Below are 17,096 nucleotides of genomic sequence, written 5' to 3'. Positions count from 1 at the left end.
TTTAAGAAAGGAAAATGCTGCTCTGGGCAGGCATGATTCGCTCAGTGCGTATACGTGTTGATGAGGAATAATGTGCCCTAAAGAAATGCCCTACTCCCCTTCTTTGCTCTCTAAAAGGCCCCCCTGCAACCAGAGGGAGGAGACGGTGTCACGAGAGTGGAAAAAATTTAAAGACTATTTAGTTAAATCAGTAAAATTGAATATTTGAGCAGAGATAAATTAGAGGCTTTAGTAGGGTTATATTTGATAAAACTGGCAAAAGAAAATTTTTGAATGAATGATTTATTTGTTAAATAGGAGTTAAGTCTTGACATTAAGATAAGATTTATAGTTGATTAAGATCATGATTGTGTAAAGTTAAGCATATCAAAAATTCGAGCAATTGTTAAATGAACAAGATATAAAGCTACCTTTAAGATGTTTTTGACTTTGAAGACAGTGGAGGGAATGGGGGAAGTCCCCCAAATTAAGAAGTTAGTAACAAGGAAAGTATAAAGATAGGTAATGGTTAAGGTATGTATATGTTCTTTTTTCTTTTTATGTTTATTGGTATTGTTATTGTTATTATTTTTATTGTTGTTTTTATACCTTGTGTTGTTGTTTAATTGTGTTTTTTGGTGTTTTATTGGAAAATAATAAAATCTTTAAAAAAAAAAAAAAAAAGGCCCCCCTGCAGCAGCACCAAATCCCACCCCTGTTCTGGTTATGTAGTATTTAAGGGCCTCTGTAGGGGACGCTGGTGGCACTGTGATCTAAACCACTGAGCCTAGGGCTTGCCGATCGGAAGGTTGGCGGTTCGAATCCCCGCGACAGGATGAGCTCCCATTGCTTGGTCCCAGCTCCTGCCCACCTAGAAGTTCGAAAGCATGTCAAAGTGCAAGTAGATAAATTGGTACCGCTCCGGCGGGAAGGTAAACGGCGTTTCCGTGCACTGCTCTGGTTCACCAGAAGTGGCTTAGTCATGCTGGCCACATGACCCGGAAGCTGTACGCCGGCTCCCTCGGCCAATAACGCGAGATGAGCACCGCAACCCCAGAGTCGGACACGACTGGACCTAACGGTCAGAGGTAGATTTACCTTTATAGGCCAGATAGGCTGGTAATAAATTAAGTAAATAAGGGGGTGTGCATTTCCCCCTATTACAATGGTAATAGCTTGCCTGGATATGCAGTACTGCATCTGTATCTGGTCCGCCAATAGAGGGGATTGCAAACTGAGGAGGAGTCAAAGCTGGAGAGGGAGGAGATAGCCATAAACCCTTCCACACCTCTTCTTTTTTTCTAAGGGGGAGGGTAGAAGATAAGTCTGACCTTGTGCTGTCAGGCACTCCTAGGGTGTCTTTCATTGCCTGGCTTACAAATTTACAGCTGTGCCTGGTTTTTATCAGTCGGAAAGTGTGGTTGACAAAACTCATTGACAACAAACCCTACGCCAAAGGATAAATGGACATAAATCTGATACCAGGAATCACAAGACAGAGAAACCAGTAGAACACTTCAATCTCCCAGGACATTCTATAAAAGATGTCAAAGTAGCTGTCTTAATACAAAGGAATTTCAGAAATAGACTGGAAAGAGAAGTTACTGAATTGCAACTAATTACCAAACTTAAAACCATGGAGAGACCAGGTCTGAACAAAGACATTGGATTCTTATCTCATTATACATGATAAAGCTATCTTTAGCCATCTCACCCCTTGCTTTTTCCTGTAAGAGCAATTGCAGTAGTTAACAGTCATCAACAGGTTTACCACACCTATCAGCCAATCACCCATTCCCACCACCCTTCTGAGTAATACCCCTCCTCACTCTCTCACTATATATAAGGGTCTGGTGACTTCTGTTTCAGTGTATCTGAAGAAGTGTGCATGCACACGAAAGCTCATACCAAGAACAAACTTAGTTGGTCTCTAAGGTGCTACTGGAAGGAATTTTTATTATTATTTTGTTTTGACTATGGCAGACCAACACGGCTACCTACCTGTTGCAGGCAACAGTTTGTATCGACTACTGTGAGTCCTTTTTAGTGGTCCTACAGCAGCAGCTCCCCCCCCCTTAGCCACTCCTAAGCCATCCTAGTAGAAGAAGAAGAAGAAGAGTTTGGATTTGATATTCCGCTTTATCACTACCTGAAGGAGTCTCAAAGCGGCTAACATTCTCCTTTCCCTTCCTCCCCCACAACAAAGTGAGGCTGAGAGACTTCAGAGAAGTGTGACTAGCCCAAGGTCACCCAGCAGCTGCATGTGGAGTGGGGACGCAAACCCTGTTCACCAGATTACGAGTCCACCACTCTTAACCACTATACCACACTGGCTGACAGTAGGACAGTCTTCTCAAAGCATGGCAGAATGTGGGTGGGTGGGGTATCACCAGGTAAGGAATAACATTCAGCTCAAACTTCTGTTACCTTTCTTCCCCTTCTTTGTTGCTCCACCTCGGGACAGAGGGCGCTTCAGCATCATCAAACAGTGCAGAGAAAAGCTTAGCGGAAATGCTTTGGCTGCCAAGATCATTCCCTATAGGCAGGAAGAAAAGGAAGATGTGCTCCAGGAGTATCACATCCTGAGGAAGCTTCACCACACCAACATTGGGCAGCTGCAGGGGGCCTACGTGAGCCCACGCCACCTGGTGCTCATCACAGAACTTTGTGTTGGCCCTGAGCTTCTCAATGCTTTAGCTGGAAGGTAAGCCTGCTTGTCCAACAAAAGCCACAAAAACTGTGGAGGACTCTTTTCTCCTCCTCAGAATACAGTTTTCAGAGGTTCCATTGTAAAATTTCCATAGGCAACCCATTGTGAAGGTGCCAGATGAAGAAGACAAGTATAGACCAGTAGTCTTCAATGTTTTCCAAAGCAGGCCCCACCTTTAAAACAAGAGGAAGTGGTAGTCACAGAAGTTATGGCGTCTCCTGTTGCAATAACCCCTGGCTTTGGCTGGAAAACTACTTCCTTATTTTACATTACTTAAGTATAGTGGGGTTGTGTTTTTTTACAAGTTGGTTACCAAAACCTTAAAATCCCCAGAAATCTGGCAGATTATATACACACACACCTCTCTCTCTTTGTTTGTTTGTTTTGTGTGTATCTACACTACATGTGCATATTTATGTATTATACACACAGAGACACACACAGTAAGAAAGGTCTGAGAAATGTAGCTTTTAAAATAATCTCTGCCTTTTCTTTAGTGATATGCTCACACAAACACCCATCCAGCACAATCTAGAAAAAATGCCCTTTGAGTTTGCTTTCAGTCAAGTATTTATGTGCATACCTTGCTTAACACCAACTGATTATAGTCTTATGGAGAATTAAGAAAGTGTTGTGGTGTAACCAGGTTCTCTTTTCTAGGCCATCCTATTCAGAGGTGGAAGTCAGAGACTATCTGTGGCAGATTCTTAGTGCTGTTGAATACCTCCATGCTCAGAATATCCTGCACTTGGATCTGAGGTCTGAAAATATGATTATCACTGAACCAAACCTGCTCAAACTCCTGGACTTTGGCAACGCACAGTTCTATGAACCCAACAGAATCATTACCCTCGATGGGTGCACGGACTATGTAGAAACTATGGGTGAGTAATCAGTGATTTGTTATGTGCCTTTTCTTGGATCAAGGGTCTGAAAGGCCTGGTGAACTCGGTGATCACATCTTGAGTTGGACAGTTGGGCCATGTAACCCAGTCTCTATTTGGCTGTGGCACTCTAAAGCTTCAGATGGGGTTTATTCAAAGTCCTGCTACCTAAGACTCTTTGACTAGAAAAGCAAGGGTTTTAAGCTGGGTCTTCCCACATGCAGAGTGCGTGTTCCACCTTGGCGGCCCTTCCCCCAACTCAGAGCAAGACTACAGAGCCACTTATCAAAACTATTGTGTTATCAGTTGTAGCTCCACATCGCAAATAGCTTAACTTCAGCATTGCACTCAGCTCAATGACCCTGGCTCCAGCCCAGCAAGTTACTCATTATTATAGATTGAATTCGCTGTCCTCACATTCTCTCTGGCAAAAGCCAGGGGTTGTGGAGCCAGGAAATCAAAGGGCAACAAAGAACAGCTGGCCTTAAGAGGCAGGAGACACTTGCAGTGAGTGACAGAAACTCCACTCCTTTGGAGCAGGGAGAAGGAAAGACCACATGTTTCTATACAGTGCACAATGGCTGTTTACAGTTTTGGAGGAGGGAAAGTGTGCAATAAATCAACCTTTGTTTGGTTTGCATATTGCTTCAGGTAGTGTGAATTTAGTAACCTTGCCTCCACTTCCCACCACTGCATCACTAACCCCCCACTTCTTTTTCCTCCTTTGCCCTGAAATTCTTGTCCTATATTTGATTTTCACCTCCCCCTTTTGTCATCCACATTCCCTCTCCCACCCTTCCTCATTTTATTGCCTCCCTTCTTTTGTTCCTAAATTAGATCTATTAATATATGTTGCTTAAGAAGAATGAAGAAGATAGGTGCTTAAAAACTGAGTACATCCAATTTATAGGGCTTTTTATTTAAAAAATTAATTAACTACAATGGGAATTAAAAAGAAATACCTCCATCCATCCCAAATCCCAGTTTGTTAATTATCTTTATGGTTTTCTTTGCATAAGGCAGGCATGTCCAACAGGTAGATCGTGATCTACCAGTAGATCACTGGATGTCTGCGGTAGATCACTGGTAGATCATTGGGTCCCCCCAAAGAAGCTGAACAACTGTGGCCCCCCTGAAAAAGCTCAACATTTTACCTCTTCCCTGAAAAAACTCAACAACTTTGACCCGAACCACAAAAAAGGAGGTAGATCACTGCCAGTTTTTAACTCTGTGAGTAGATCACAGTCTCTTGGGAGTTGGCCACCCCTGGCATAAGGTACACTGGATCTTATTTTAGTGCAAATAAATTAACCTTAGCAAGGGTTAACATTTGCTTGCTCTGCTTACTGGCTCCACCTAGATTCATGATAAACGAAGCAACTTTTTATAACCACCTGTTTTTCTGCAAGAGCCGGCTTGTGCTTTTGTATCACAGAGCTCCGAGAGATGGCTTTCTGGGTGATGGTCCTATGTGCCATCCTGGCATGCATATTGGGGGGGCTCTACCTGGTGGGGGCATTCCGCCAGAGGAGAGCCAAAGAACCCCCTTTAGATAAAGGCCTCATTCCGTGGCTTGGACATGGATTGCACTTCCAAAAGGACGGCATTGACTTCTTACAAAGGATGCAGAAGAAGCATGGGGATATCTTCACGGTATTGCTTGGAGGATACTATTTCACTTTTGTGATGGACCCACTCTCCTTTGGAGCTATTGTGAATGAAGCAAGAACCAGGCTGGATTTCACTTTATATGTATCACAAATTGTGGACCAAGTGTTTGGGTTTCAGCATTCAGAAATGACTCATAAGATACTAGAGACAGCCAACACAAAGCACCTCAGGGGCAATGGACTCATGGTGATGACCCAGACCATGATGGACAGCTTGCATAGAGTGATGTGGCATAGCCTGAGTTCAGCAGGAGGGCAGAAATCCTGGAAACAGGGTGGATTGTTCCACTTCAGCTACAACATGGTCTTCAAGGCTGGATATCTTGCTGTGTTTGGAAATGCACAAAGTAAAGGTGAAAAGGACAAAGAAGATGCTGAGAGGAGTGACCTAGCTGACTCTGAAGATGTATTTGTAGAGTTTTGCAAATTTGATAATCTTTTCCCGGGACTAGCTTCTTCCACGCTGTCTCCCAGAGATAAAAAAGAAGCTGAGTCTCTGAAGAGACACTTCTGGAACATCTTGTCTGTAAAGGAAGTATATAAAAAGGAAAATATCAGTGGCTGGGTAACTGACCTGCAAGAGCAGCTGGATGAGGCTGGGATTCCTGAATACATGCAGGGGCGACTTTTTTTTACGTTGCTCTGGGCACTTCAAGCTAATTCTGGCCCAGCTGCCTTCTGGCTTCTTGCCTACCTGATGAAAAATCCCAAGGCAATGGATGAGGTGAGGAAAGAAGTGGACAGAGTGGTGGGAGAATCTGGCCAGGAAGTGAGGGCAGGGGGTCCAGTGCTTAATGTCACCAAGGAGATGTTAGACAAGACCCCCATCTTGGACAGTGCTGTGCAAGAGACTTTGAGACTGGCAACAACACCACTGTTGATCAGGGCTGTGATGGTGGATCTAGAAATCCAGATGAATGATGGAAGAAAATACCTTCTGCGCAAAGGAGACAGAGTTGCACTTTTCCCCTTTGTGGCAGCACATATGGATCCCGAAATCCACCCAGATCCCCATGTTTTCAAATATGACAGGTTCCTCAGCCTAGATGGCACAAAAAAGAAATTCTATAAGAATGGGGGAAAGGTGAAATATTTCTCCATGCCTTGGGGTGCAGGGTCCATGTGCCCTGGGCGATTCTTTGCTACCAATGAGCTAAAACTCTTTGCCTTCCTGATGCTGACATACTTCGATATGCAGCTGGTTAACATGGAGGAGGAAATCCCTCCCGTAACCAAGAGCCGCTGTGGGTTTGGTGTAATGCAGCCCACACACGATGTTCAGTTCAGGTATCGACTTCGCCACTGAAGGTAGGAGGCAGAGCAAGCAACGTGGTATCACATACCTGTGAATCTTCAGGCCAAATTAAGTTTAAAAAGAAAACAATCGTATGCCCTGCACCTGGTCACATTTTCCCCGCGTATTGTTGCCTATACCTGGCCTGTTGTACCGTAAAAAGAGTGTCAGGTCTGTCCAGTCTGCTTTGTGAACATTTCATAATCATGTGCAATTCTCCTGGCTGTCTTGCAAAAGATGCTTATTCAATACATTTTGGTATTTTCAGTTTTGCTGCTGTTGATCAATGCCTGTCAACAAGTATCCATTTTCATGTCTCCAGGGATATTGCCGTTTGTCTGTCTTGCGGTATCTTGAAAATAAGAAGCCCAAATAATTGGTGGTAGATTGGGGAGAAAGAGAGTTAATACTTTGCTTTACTTTTTGGCTCCTACTAAAGTTGACTCATTAATTGATCCTCAATTGTGTTGTGGGTCCTGACTGGTTTTTTTTTTATGTTTTGGTGATGCTGACTCTTCGTAGTAGTTGCTCAAAGGGTTTGTAAAGCTTGCTTTCTTAACTTTTACTTTGAAGGAAAATAATTCACTTCGACTGTAACTGCATGGATTAATAGTATACTAGGAGAAGCCAACCTGAATCTTATTGCAAAACATGTAAGAGAGGAATGAAAACAAATAATAATTAATTTACAGTAAGCATTTCTGTAAACAACATATTTGATGCACTCACATTTCTCAGAGAAAACACATTTCCTTTAAGAAGGAAGTTGTTTTATTTCTTTAAAAATGCAATTTGTGCAATATAAACAAGAAACCAGTGTAGGCAGAACACCTTCTTCAAGCAGCCTCAGGGTAGTAACCACAGGGGAGGCAGGAGGCAGTCCCAGCAACAGCAACAGCCCTGACTCAGACCAGCGCTTCTGATGTAGGGGAAGGTGCAGAACTTCCTCAGTTCCTGGAAAGTCATGACCAGGAGCATTACAGGATAAAGTTTGAGCAGCTCTCTCCCTCCCCCCACCCCCATTTCATTTCCTCTGCTCACTCCAAGAAATCACAGATACATCTCCTGATGTTTCAGGCGATACAGCATTTGCTGGATATCAGGGCAATAGAGCCTGTGCCAGAATCATAAGGAGGAATCTGACTGCTACGCTATTCTCATTATGGTTTTTTTATGTGCTGTAAACCATTTTAATCTGTTAATTGTTCCGTTGCCCATCGTTATCATTTCTATTTTCTTTATAAGAATTTATTGGTATTTTAAAAGAAAAAAAAATACAAAAAATACATACAAAATACAAATACAAAATACAAAACACAAAACTGATACAATACATGACAACATAACTAAAACAAAAACAAAAACAAAACCTCACAACAACGTCTATTTATCTATTCTTATCTTATTTATATCTTACTTGGGGGACTTCCTCACATCCTCTCTTCTGCGTTCATTTCAAATATACTATAGTAACTTTATAACCACTTTAAATTCCTCTTTCACAACTAATCTTAAATCTTATCTATTATCTTATATCTATAATCTTATTCTTAACAAAATTACACAAAATCACAATTCTGCCTACTTATATCCTATTTTAAACTAACATTTTATACTATCGCCTATTATATCCACTGATTTCAATTTCAAATTTCTATCTTTTCACATCTTTTCAAATAGTCTTTAAATTTCTTCCAATCTTCTTGCACCTTCTCCTCCCTCTGGTCTCAGAGTTTCGCGGTCAGTTCTGCGAGTTCCATATACTCAATCAACTTCATTTGCCATTCTTCGACTGTTGGTAGCTCTTCAGTTTTCCATCTCTTAGCAATTAAAATCCTAGCAGCTGTTGTGGCATACATAAAGAATATTCTATCTTGGTTGGGAATCTCATGGTTGGTCATGCCCAGCAGAAAGGCTTCTGGTTTCTTAGTGAACGTGTTTTTCAACACTTTTTTAAGTTCATTATAAATTTTCTCCCAGAAGTCCTTTACCTTTGGGCACGTCCACCACATGTGATAGAAGGTACCTTCTACTTGTTTACACTTCCAACATTCATTACTCATACCTATGCTATTCTCATTATGGTTCCAAAGAAGTTGGGAAAATGGAGGGTCATCCAGGATCTCAAAAGAAATTCAGAATGTAGACCTTGAAGACCATTCTAGAAGGCCTCATGCCTGGGGACATTGTTGCTTCCCTGGACCTGATCAATGCCTACCTCCACATAGCAGTTTACCCAGCCCATTGCAGATTTCTGCATTTTGCATACCAGGGCAGGAATCTCCAGTACAAATGCCTCACCTTGGATTGGTCCTCATCCCCAGGATGTTCTTGAAGTTGCTGGTAGCTGTGGTGGCCCATCTAAGGAACAACATCTGGACAACATCTTGATCAGCACAGACTCTCGCCAATAGAAAAACACTGCCACCAAACCATATACATGCAAAGAACGTGGAACCAAGTGGCAGGTCCTCGTGCAAGAGGCCACCAACCTCCTGTCTAGGGCAGAACCGTATCTAGAATCTCTATCAGCAGAACATGTATCAGGCACCTCCAGCATTTGAGCCGACATGCTCAGCCACCAACAGGTCTCCCAAGCAGGTGTGGAACCTTTTTCCACAGGTGTTCCAGCAAAGTGTGGGTTGCTGTGGTCTTCCAAAAGTAGATCTGTTCACAAGTTCAAAAGACCAAAAGGTGGAGTTCTTCTCCTGATTCAGGACTCAGGGAGTGATGGGCATGGATGCCCTGACGCTGACCCTGGCCTGGCTGGGTACAGGGCTTCTATACACCTTTCCTCCCACTGCTCTAATCGAGACTTGCACCAGATTTGTTAGATTTGCACCAGATGAGATTATTGTAGTGACTCCCTTCTTGCTGGGGGGGGGGGGGGCTGGTTCACAAAACTGGCTTTATCAGTGGCAGACCCTTAGCCCCTACCCTACAGGAGGGACCTGGTGTAACAGCGATAAGTCCACCACCCAGAGTCAGATTGGCTACAACTCCATACCTGTTGTTGAGAGGGAGGGCCTAAGAGAATTAGGATGGTAATCATTACCATCCTAGCTTCCTGCCGACACTCCACTCCACCCAGCACATCTATAAATTCACCTGGTAGACCTTAGTCAGCTGGGTACATAGAAAGAAGATGGATTCCCTAGCGGGACAGATACCAGACATCCTGGCCTTCCTACAGGATGACTTGGACCAAGGTCTCTGCCCCAACACCCTCCATAACAGGTGGCTTACCTTGGGGTCAGGATTCAGATCAGCAGGAGCCTCTCTGGCTTCCCTGTCCTTGATCAAATGCTTCTTGAAGTGGGCAGTGCAGATGAAACCACCTATGGTGTACAGGTTCCCCACCTGGGACCTCCATAGCATACTGCTCTTTGAGCCCCTGAGGATTGGTTAGCTGGAAGGCTCTTTTTTGGTGGCTATCTCCTCAGTCCGGCGGGTATCAGAGATTACAGCCCTTTCTATCCGCAAAGAGATAGGTATCATTCAGAAGGATTCTGTCACACTTCAGTTAAACCCCATCTTCACCCCAAAGGTTAATACCATCTTCCACAGGGCTCAAGAAGTGGTCCTCCCTTCCTTCTGCCCAAAACCCAAGTTGGATAGGGAGATGGAATGGCACTCTCTAGACATGTGGAGGGCCATCAGGATCTAAGGTGCACAGAGGAATTGTCTCCATGATTGTCTCCTTGCAGCCCAGATCCAGGGGGCACAAGGCCTCCTCAGTGTCATTAGCACACTGGATGAAAGCTGGCATTACCAGATGCTATGAGTGGGGGCCTCTTTGGGAAGCACTGTTTGGGACCCAATCTCCTCTGGGTGGCATAAGCAGGGCAACCACCTGGTCCTTGCCTTCCGGCTTTGGGAGGCATTGCAAGCTAGACAAGCCTCAGCCAGGGTCTCCTTTGGAAGCCAAGAGCTTTGACAGGTGGTGAACACCACTGAGGTATGAGCCCACAGAGACACATCCTACACCGGATTCCCTTCCTCCACTACATGCACATGAAACCTCATACCAAGAACAAAATTAGTTGGTCTCTAAGGTGCTACTGGAAGGAATTTTTTTATTTTTTTATTTTGTTTCGACTATGGCAGACCAACACGGCTACCTACCTGTAACAGAATGTTATGTTTGCACAGGGGGAACACTGTTCTTTTCCCTTAACAGGTTGTGCTCTTTTCCTACCTTTTTATGATGTTTATTTTTTGGCTATTGGTTAACTAGCTTACACACAAATTGAACTACGTGTTTCTCATAAAATAAGACACTGTCTTATATTTATTTTTCTCAAGAAAACAAGCCTATGGCTTATTTTCGGGGTGTGTCTTATTTTTTTATTAAGTACCGTATGGTTCTGGGCGCCTGCCTCCTCCTGCCGTGGCCAGCGTTTCTGCTGCTGGGTCCAGCTGGCTCGGGGTGCACGGCCCTGCTGGACGCCGACCTGGCAGGCCACCTCCTCCTCCTGCTGGTTCCCAGAGGCTCAGGGCGCTCCGCACGGCGCTGCTGGGCGCCGACCTGGCAAGCCTCTTCCTCTTCCTGCCGCAGCTCGGCGCCCGGAACTGGCTGCTGCTGCTGCTGCTGCTGCTGCTGAAGCTGCTGAAGTGCTGACAAAGCGCCCAGCAGCACCGCGCGGAGTGCCCTGAGCCACAGGAGGAGGAGGGTTCAAATTGCTACCATACAGAGCACTGCTGGGTCCCGTTGGCTTGGGGCTTCACATGGCATGCGCTGCTGGGCATTTTGATGGGGCTGCAGCAGCAGCAACATCCGGTTCTGGGCGCCAACCCGACAAGCCTCTTCCTCTTCCTTGGCGCCCTCCAGAACTGCGCCCAGCACTACGGCTTATTTTCGGGGTATGTCTTATATTTCGTGAACGCTTGAAAATCCTGCCATGGCTTATTTTATAGGTACGTCTTATTTTATGAGAAACACGGTAGCGAGGGCGGGTGTACCCTCTCAAAAGTTTGACTTCCTGCCAGTGGAGAGGTGGGTAGCAGCAGCCCACAAAGGATCCCCTTCCTCCCTACAGAGGAGAAGCTTATCATGGTAAGTACCAACGTTTGCATTTCTAAGGAAGCTTCCCTAATTCCAATGTGTCTTCTTAGCTTCAGAACTTCTGGCAGATAAAGGAGCTGTTCCACAGACAGACATCTGGGCTGTTGGAGTAACAGCTTTCATCATGTAAGTCTTTTCAAGTTTCGTTTTCTTGGGTGTGTGGCTGTTTGGGAAAGGGATAATTAACTAAAAATCCACCAAAGCACAGCAGATCTGGAGAAAACATGCAAAGGAGGCTTGGAGCAGAAATTCACCAGGATTCTGTTATTTCACACAATAATAGCCAGTGTGTAATAATTGCTTCTTGACCTTTGATGGCTAAGAAATGCATAAGCATTATTTGTCTCTATTTGCCCCTCCTGCTTCCACTGCTCCTCTACTGTCCACTTGAGTCAGAAGGCCACCTCTTAACTGATCCCAGACTCCTGTATCATTAAGATTTCTAAGGCTGCAATCCAGATCACTCACACAAATGGAGCTGGGCTGGGCCAGTTTGCATGGAGTGGAAGCGTCCTTCAACTCCTGCTAGCAGAGTGATGTTTGTGTCACTCCGCCAGTGCAGACCTCGCCCCTCCATCTACAGAATGTGTGGGTGAAAGTATCCCCATGGGCAAAGCCCCCAAAGTGGGGCATTTTGAAGACTGGGATGGGCCAGCCCAAGACCCACTGGATCCCAAGGTGCTTGCACAGCCAGCACAGGATGAAATCGGATATGATCTGAGCCAGATCATTGTGCCAGCCTGAAGCTGGTGCAGGAATTAGACCTGATCTGCCTGCCGCCACCCCCCAACTTTCCAATGTTGTTGCTGCTGCCTTGAGTAATAATAACAACAACAATAATAATTTATTATTTGTACCCCGCCCATCTGGCTGGGTCTCCCCAGCCATTCTGGGCGGCTTCCAACAAATATTAAAATACGTTAAAATATCACAGACTAAAAACTTCCCTAAACTGCAGAGTGACTGCAGTGGTAGAGCTCCTACTCTGCAGGAGCATGGTGGTGGTAGAAATTTCCTCCCAGACACTGTTAAGGGCTTGGAACAAGAAGGGTTTTGCAGACAAGCAACTTTTTGATACCTGTCATGGTGCTGTCAGGTATGGAATGTCCAGAGTGAGGAATTAACTCTTTATTGTCAAAAGTACACTTGCAAATTAGGGAAGGCATGTCCACCAGTCCTACACCTCTCAGCTGCTCCTAGATGTGCACCTGAAGAGGCAGCTGCTGGAACTGAGAGCCCCCTCCCAACCTTGTCTTATGTATCTCCCCCACCCAAGCTGCATGCAAGCAGGCGAAGACTATGCCTATGTGTAAGCTCTTGCTACTCCTGCTTCAGTCCTCTTCTGGTCCTGGGAGACAGTGGAGCAGGAGAGGTGGGGGCAGGAAGAGGAGGTGTGGAAGCCATTGACTCTACACCAGCTTAACCTATCTCCCCCTCCTCCTGCACCTGTTCTTCACTCTCCAATCCTGCTGCTTCTCCTGCCTCTGCCTCTCATCTCCTGGCTGCTACAGCTTTCCCCAGCTCATGTATCCCTTCCAACACCCCTTCTCTCTGTGCCCAATCATCAGAATCCATTCACCACTCCTCAGTGTCTCCTGCCAGTCCCTGACAATACCTGAGGTGGGGCAGATGTGTTTATCTAAACCCAATTAGCCATAAGCTCTCCTGGTGCCTTAGAAACCTTGCTCTTCATAGTTCCCTATGGAGACTGGAGAGACTCTTCTGTGAAATGGGAATGAGAATCAGATGCTTGTCAAAAGTTGGGTGGAGATGAATAAATATTGAAAAGTGCTTAACATGATAACAGAGCTTGGGGTGGCGGCTCCTTTCCTCTCCTGCCGTAGAAGCATCATCTAGAGTGGCTGTAGGCAACTGCAAGTTTGTTGGCCAAACTGAAGATCAGCAAACAACCAAAAAAATCAGCTGGGGTGGAGGCACAAGCAAGCTGCATGGTGGCAAGAGGGAAATGGAGAGATAAAGAACAGAAATGGGTAGAAGAGGTACAGGAGTAAGTGAAAGGAACCCAGTGTGTGGCAGGAGACAAAGGGCGGTGAGATAGAAGAGGGGGAGGTGAAAGGAGCCCATTAGGCAAGTCTTGGAGGGTCAGAAGGAGGCAAGAGCTGGACAGGAAGCTGAAGGGGGAGCAGAGAAAGGGTGTGAAGGGAGTCATAAGGCTGCATTTAAACAGATGGGGAAAAGGGGGAAGAGAGAGAAAGAGACAGAATGGAGAGAGAAAATGCTACCACTCCTTGGAATAGGAGGCAGGCTAGTCAAGCCCTGGTTGAGACTGTAGCTAGAAGAGAAGGCAAGCGAGGGGAGGCTGTGAATTGGCCATGAGAGCATGATGGGGTCTGGGATAGCTATGATCCAACTCCAGGCAGAGTGACGACTCCACTTCCTGGTGGTGGTGGTGGGAGAGAACCAATAGATGAGGAGGAATGGGAAGCCTTGGAGAAGCCCTTAAAGACTAAGTGGTGAGTGGGCCTGTGGGTGCTTCCACTTTTCCATGCACCCTGCATGGAATTGGACCAAGGAGGAGATCCCTCCCAGAAGAACTTACTTGACAGTGGCAGGGGTCATCTGGACTGAGCACAAGTCTAGTTAAAAAAAAGCATTGATGAAATATATTTGAAACAGTATCTGTGTGCTTCCCTGGATCAGTGTTGGAGACTGTGAGATTTTTCTGTGCTGCTTTGCTTCTGCCCAAGTTGATGGTAAAGGGCAAAAAGAACCATTTCTAATACTCTTTTCCTCTGTCCTCAGGCTGAGTGCTGAATACCCGATCAGCTCTGAGGCTGCCTGTGACTTTGGGAGGCTTGTGAAGAAAGAGAAAATCAAGTTCAACAAATGCTATGCAGGCCTTTCAGGAGGGGCCGTTTCGTTCCTACAAAGCACACTATCCTCTAACCCATGGTGCGAAGGTCCCTCTTTATCTAAGGCAGCCTTTCACAAGAATTAGTTAATTATTATATAGTGTGTGTGTCCGTGTGTGTGTGTGTAATGGAAATTAGACAGTGTGTGAGTCAAGCTAGCCTTATTCCCAGCAACTTTCCCCCCTGCAACACCCTTAAGGCGAGGAGGGAGGTGTTCCTGATTCATCCCGCCGTCAAGCCACATAACTCAAAGTGACAGTTAACTTCAAAATCCCCATGAGTTACCAAGCCCTGCATTTGTCTCTAGAATCACAGTTCAACAGAAAAATGCCTCTGCGTTCTCACCATTTGTGCCCACCTCTTTCCTGCGCAACACCTGCTAAGTGACCAAAAGCCGATAAAAGCAATAGACCTCATTATTCAGCGCCCACTGCTCACTGCTCTAAGGTTGTCATGCAGTATAGAGCAGGAAAGGAAAATCCCCTTCTGCCAGCCAATTACAGAAGACGACAAAAATCCCTAGTCATTCCCAGCTAATATCACCCATCCAATATCACACTGAATACAGGGGAGGGAGGACTGGGTGCCACCTTTGCATTGTGGAAAAGGAAGAGAAGGAGAAGGCAGGAAAACCTTTTAGATCTTCCACCCTCTCCTCTGCATGCTGGTAATTGCCAGTGTGCCCCATTTCCCTCCCCTCTGCAAACACACTCCCACCTGGGCTCCTTTTAGAGCCAGGTGGAAGAGAACAATATTGGTGTGTGGTTGGAGTATAGTGAGACTAGGCTACAATGGACCACTCATTCATCCCCTATTTTGGGCAAGCAAAAACCTAGCATCCCAAAAGAATGGTGCTAGGCACTGGCCAGTTCTCCAGCTACTTGGCTCTGCTGAATTCTGCAGGTAGATAAGAGCAGACATCACTTGTCTGTAGCACATCACTAGTTGGGTGCAGTGCACTCACAGGCCAGCACACTTCCAATACATCACAACATCCTTCTGTCCATCCCACTCAGCTGGCAGTAGTTCTCTAATGCCTCAGGCAAGAGTCCCCCCCTCCCCAAGATCTACCTGAAATCCTTTTAAATGGAGAAGTGAGAGATTTGATTTCTTTCTCTCCCTGCCCCATACCTTCCGATTGTGTTCTTCTGCTGAGCTGAGGCCGCTCCCCAAGCATGGTGGAATAATCGCTCTAATACTAATCAGGGGTAAAGTATACATTCTATCCCATGACTGCGAGCAGATGAGAAATGAGCAGAATTAGTTCCCTTCACTTGGAGATAGCAAAACAACTGATCCTAGGACCTGTCATTCTTTTTCTCTACTAGGAGGCGGCCAACAGCATCTGAATGCCTTCAGTCTCCATGGCTGCAGGAAACAGGTTTGGATGAGAGGCAACAAGCAACAGTTACTTTCTCCACCACTAAACTGAGGAACTTTCTAGCTGAGCGGGAAAGAAAAAGAGCTCTACTCTGTTCCAAGTATGGCCTGATGACCGTGTAGTGAAACACATTCAGAGAGAATCACTCTCAGACTTCCATCTCCACATGATCCTACTCACACCTCGGAATGTTTTATTATAATTTCTGGCTTCTGGACTGAAAAGGGATGGTCACAAGTAGGTGTGAGTCAAAGGATTGCTGCTCATCTGCATATTTATGTATCCACAGTAATCATAATCTGTATTTTCATGAATGGATACCAAGTCGCAGGTCATGCACATCTCTCATTTATCCTACAATATTGATTATCTGAAGATGTCCATTACAGAGTGGAACAATCGTGGTGTACTTAAGGTGGGAGGCAATAATAATGGGTTAGATGAAACATCATGGGAATTTTCCTGTCTCTCAAGAACAGTTCATTGTTGGAATCTATGGCTAACGTCTGGAATCTCCTTCTTTGGTGATTGTGTACTTGCCAGTTTTGGATGCTCCAATCTGAAAATGTTAGAAAGGCCTTGAAAAAGGTAATTCATAGGTTCCTAGGAACACAATTTTATACACTCTCTGAGCTAAGCAGAACACTGGTGCTCAGCAGCTTAAAAAGAGAGAGAGAATGTTGCAAAACATACAATTGATTTGTCAACAGGAGTCTGTAAAATACGAGCAAGGTGTAATCTTTCAATGCAACCAAGAACCTCCTTTGGGGCTTGGAGTAATGTTGGCCAGAATGACTGTCTAGCTAAGAAACTTTTTTTGACAGTTTAGGAAATGGATTTCTTATTGAATATTATTATAATCTACCGTAAGCTGTAATCAAATCCCTCCTCCCATTTTGCTGTGGAAGCCTGACTGATATTGTGCTGCTTCAAACTTCATTCAAAACCTGTTGTTTTCAACTGATTGTGTTGTCAGTCTTTATGGCCTTTATAGTACTTTGCATAGCTCTCTGTTACAAGCTACCTGTGCTATATTTCAGAGAAACACTATTTCATTAAAGCAGAGCTTTCCAAACATTTCAAGTTGGTGACACACTTTTTAGACATGCATTATACCGTGACACAGTTTTACTAGCAAACTCAAGGTCAAACTCCCCCCTTTCCAGCCCTAGGAGGAGCGCTGGAAGTCTTCATGTGACACACCTACACACTGCAGCTGACACACAACATGTTGCAACAC

At 45.1% G+C, this 17,096-nt stretch overlaps 2 protein-coding genes across 2 annotated transcripts in view; both read left to right on the top strand.

Annotated features, from left to right (window-relative positions):
* Positions 1–16,440, top strand: part of OBSCN (obscurin, cytoskeletal calmodulin and titin-interacting RhoGEF) — a 216,747-nt gene extending 200,307 nt beyond the window's left edge. The window contains exons 113-117 of the mRNA XM_033166000.1: positions 2,444–2,683; positions 3,350–3,573; positions 11,653–11,728; positions 14,366–14,515; positions 15,804–16,440. Of these exons, the coding sequence (XP_033021891.1) occupies positions 2,444–2,683; positions 3,350–3,573; positions 11,653–11,728; positions 14,366–14,515; positions 15,804–15,978 (865 nt within the window). The 3' untranslated portion in view covers positions 15,979–16,440. The remainder of the gene's footprint in view (positions 1–2,443; positions 2,684–3,349; positions 3,574–11,652; positions 11,729–14,365; positions 14,516–15,803) is intronic.
* LOC117056114 (5-beta-cholestane-3-alpha,7-alpha-diol 12-alpha-hydroxylase-like) lies at positions 4,981–6,690 on the top strand. The gene has a single exon (XM_033166233.1). The coding sequence runs from the start codon at positions 5,020–5,022 to the stop codon at positions 6,547–6,549; it is 1,530 nt and encodes a 509-aa protein (XP_033022124.1). The 5' UTR covers positions 4,981–5,019; the 3' UTR covers positions 6,550–6,690.
* Positions 16,441–17,096: the final 656 nt, after the last annotated feature.

Source organism: Lacerta agilis, chromosome 12 (genome assembly GCF_009819535.1).
Source record: "Lacerta agilis isolate rLacAgi1 chromosome 12, rLacAgi1.pri, whole genome shotgun sequence".
NCBI lineage: Eukaryota > Metazoa > Chordata > Lepidosauria > Squamata > Lacertidae > Lacerta > Lacerta agilis.
The sequence above is the reverse complement of the archived record's forward strand: the minus strand, read 5'-3'. Positions and strand labels throughout refer to the sequence as shown.

Coding starts and splice junctions, on each gene's coding strand:
- LOC117056114 (XM_033166233.1), top strand. CDS start 5,020: ATGGCTTTCTGGGTGATGGTCCTATGTGCCATCCTGGCATGCATATTG.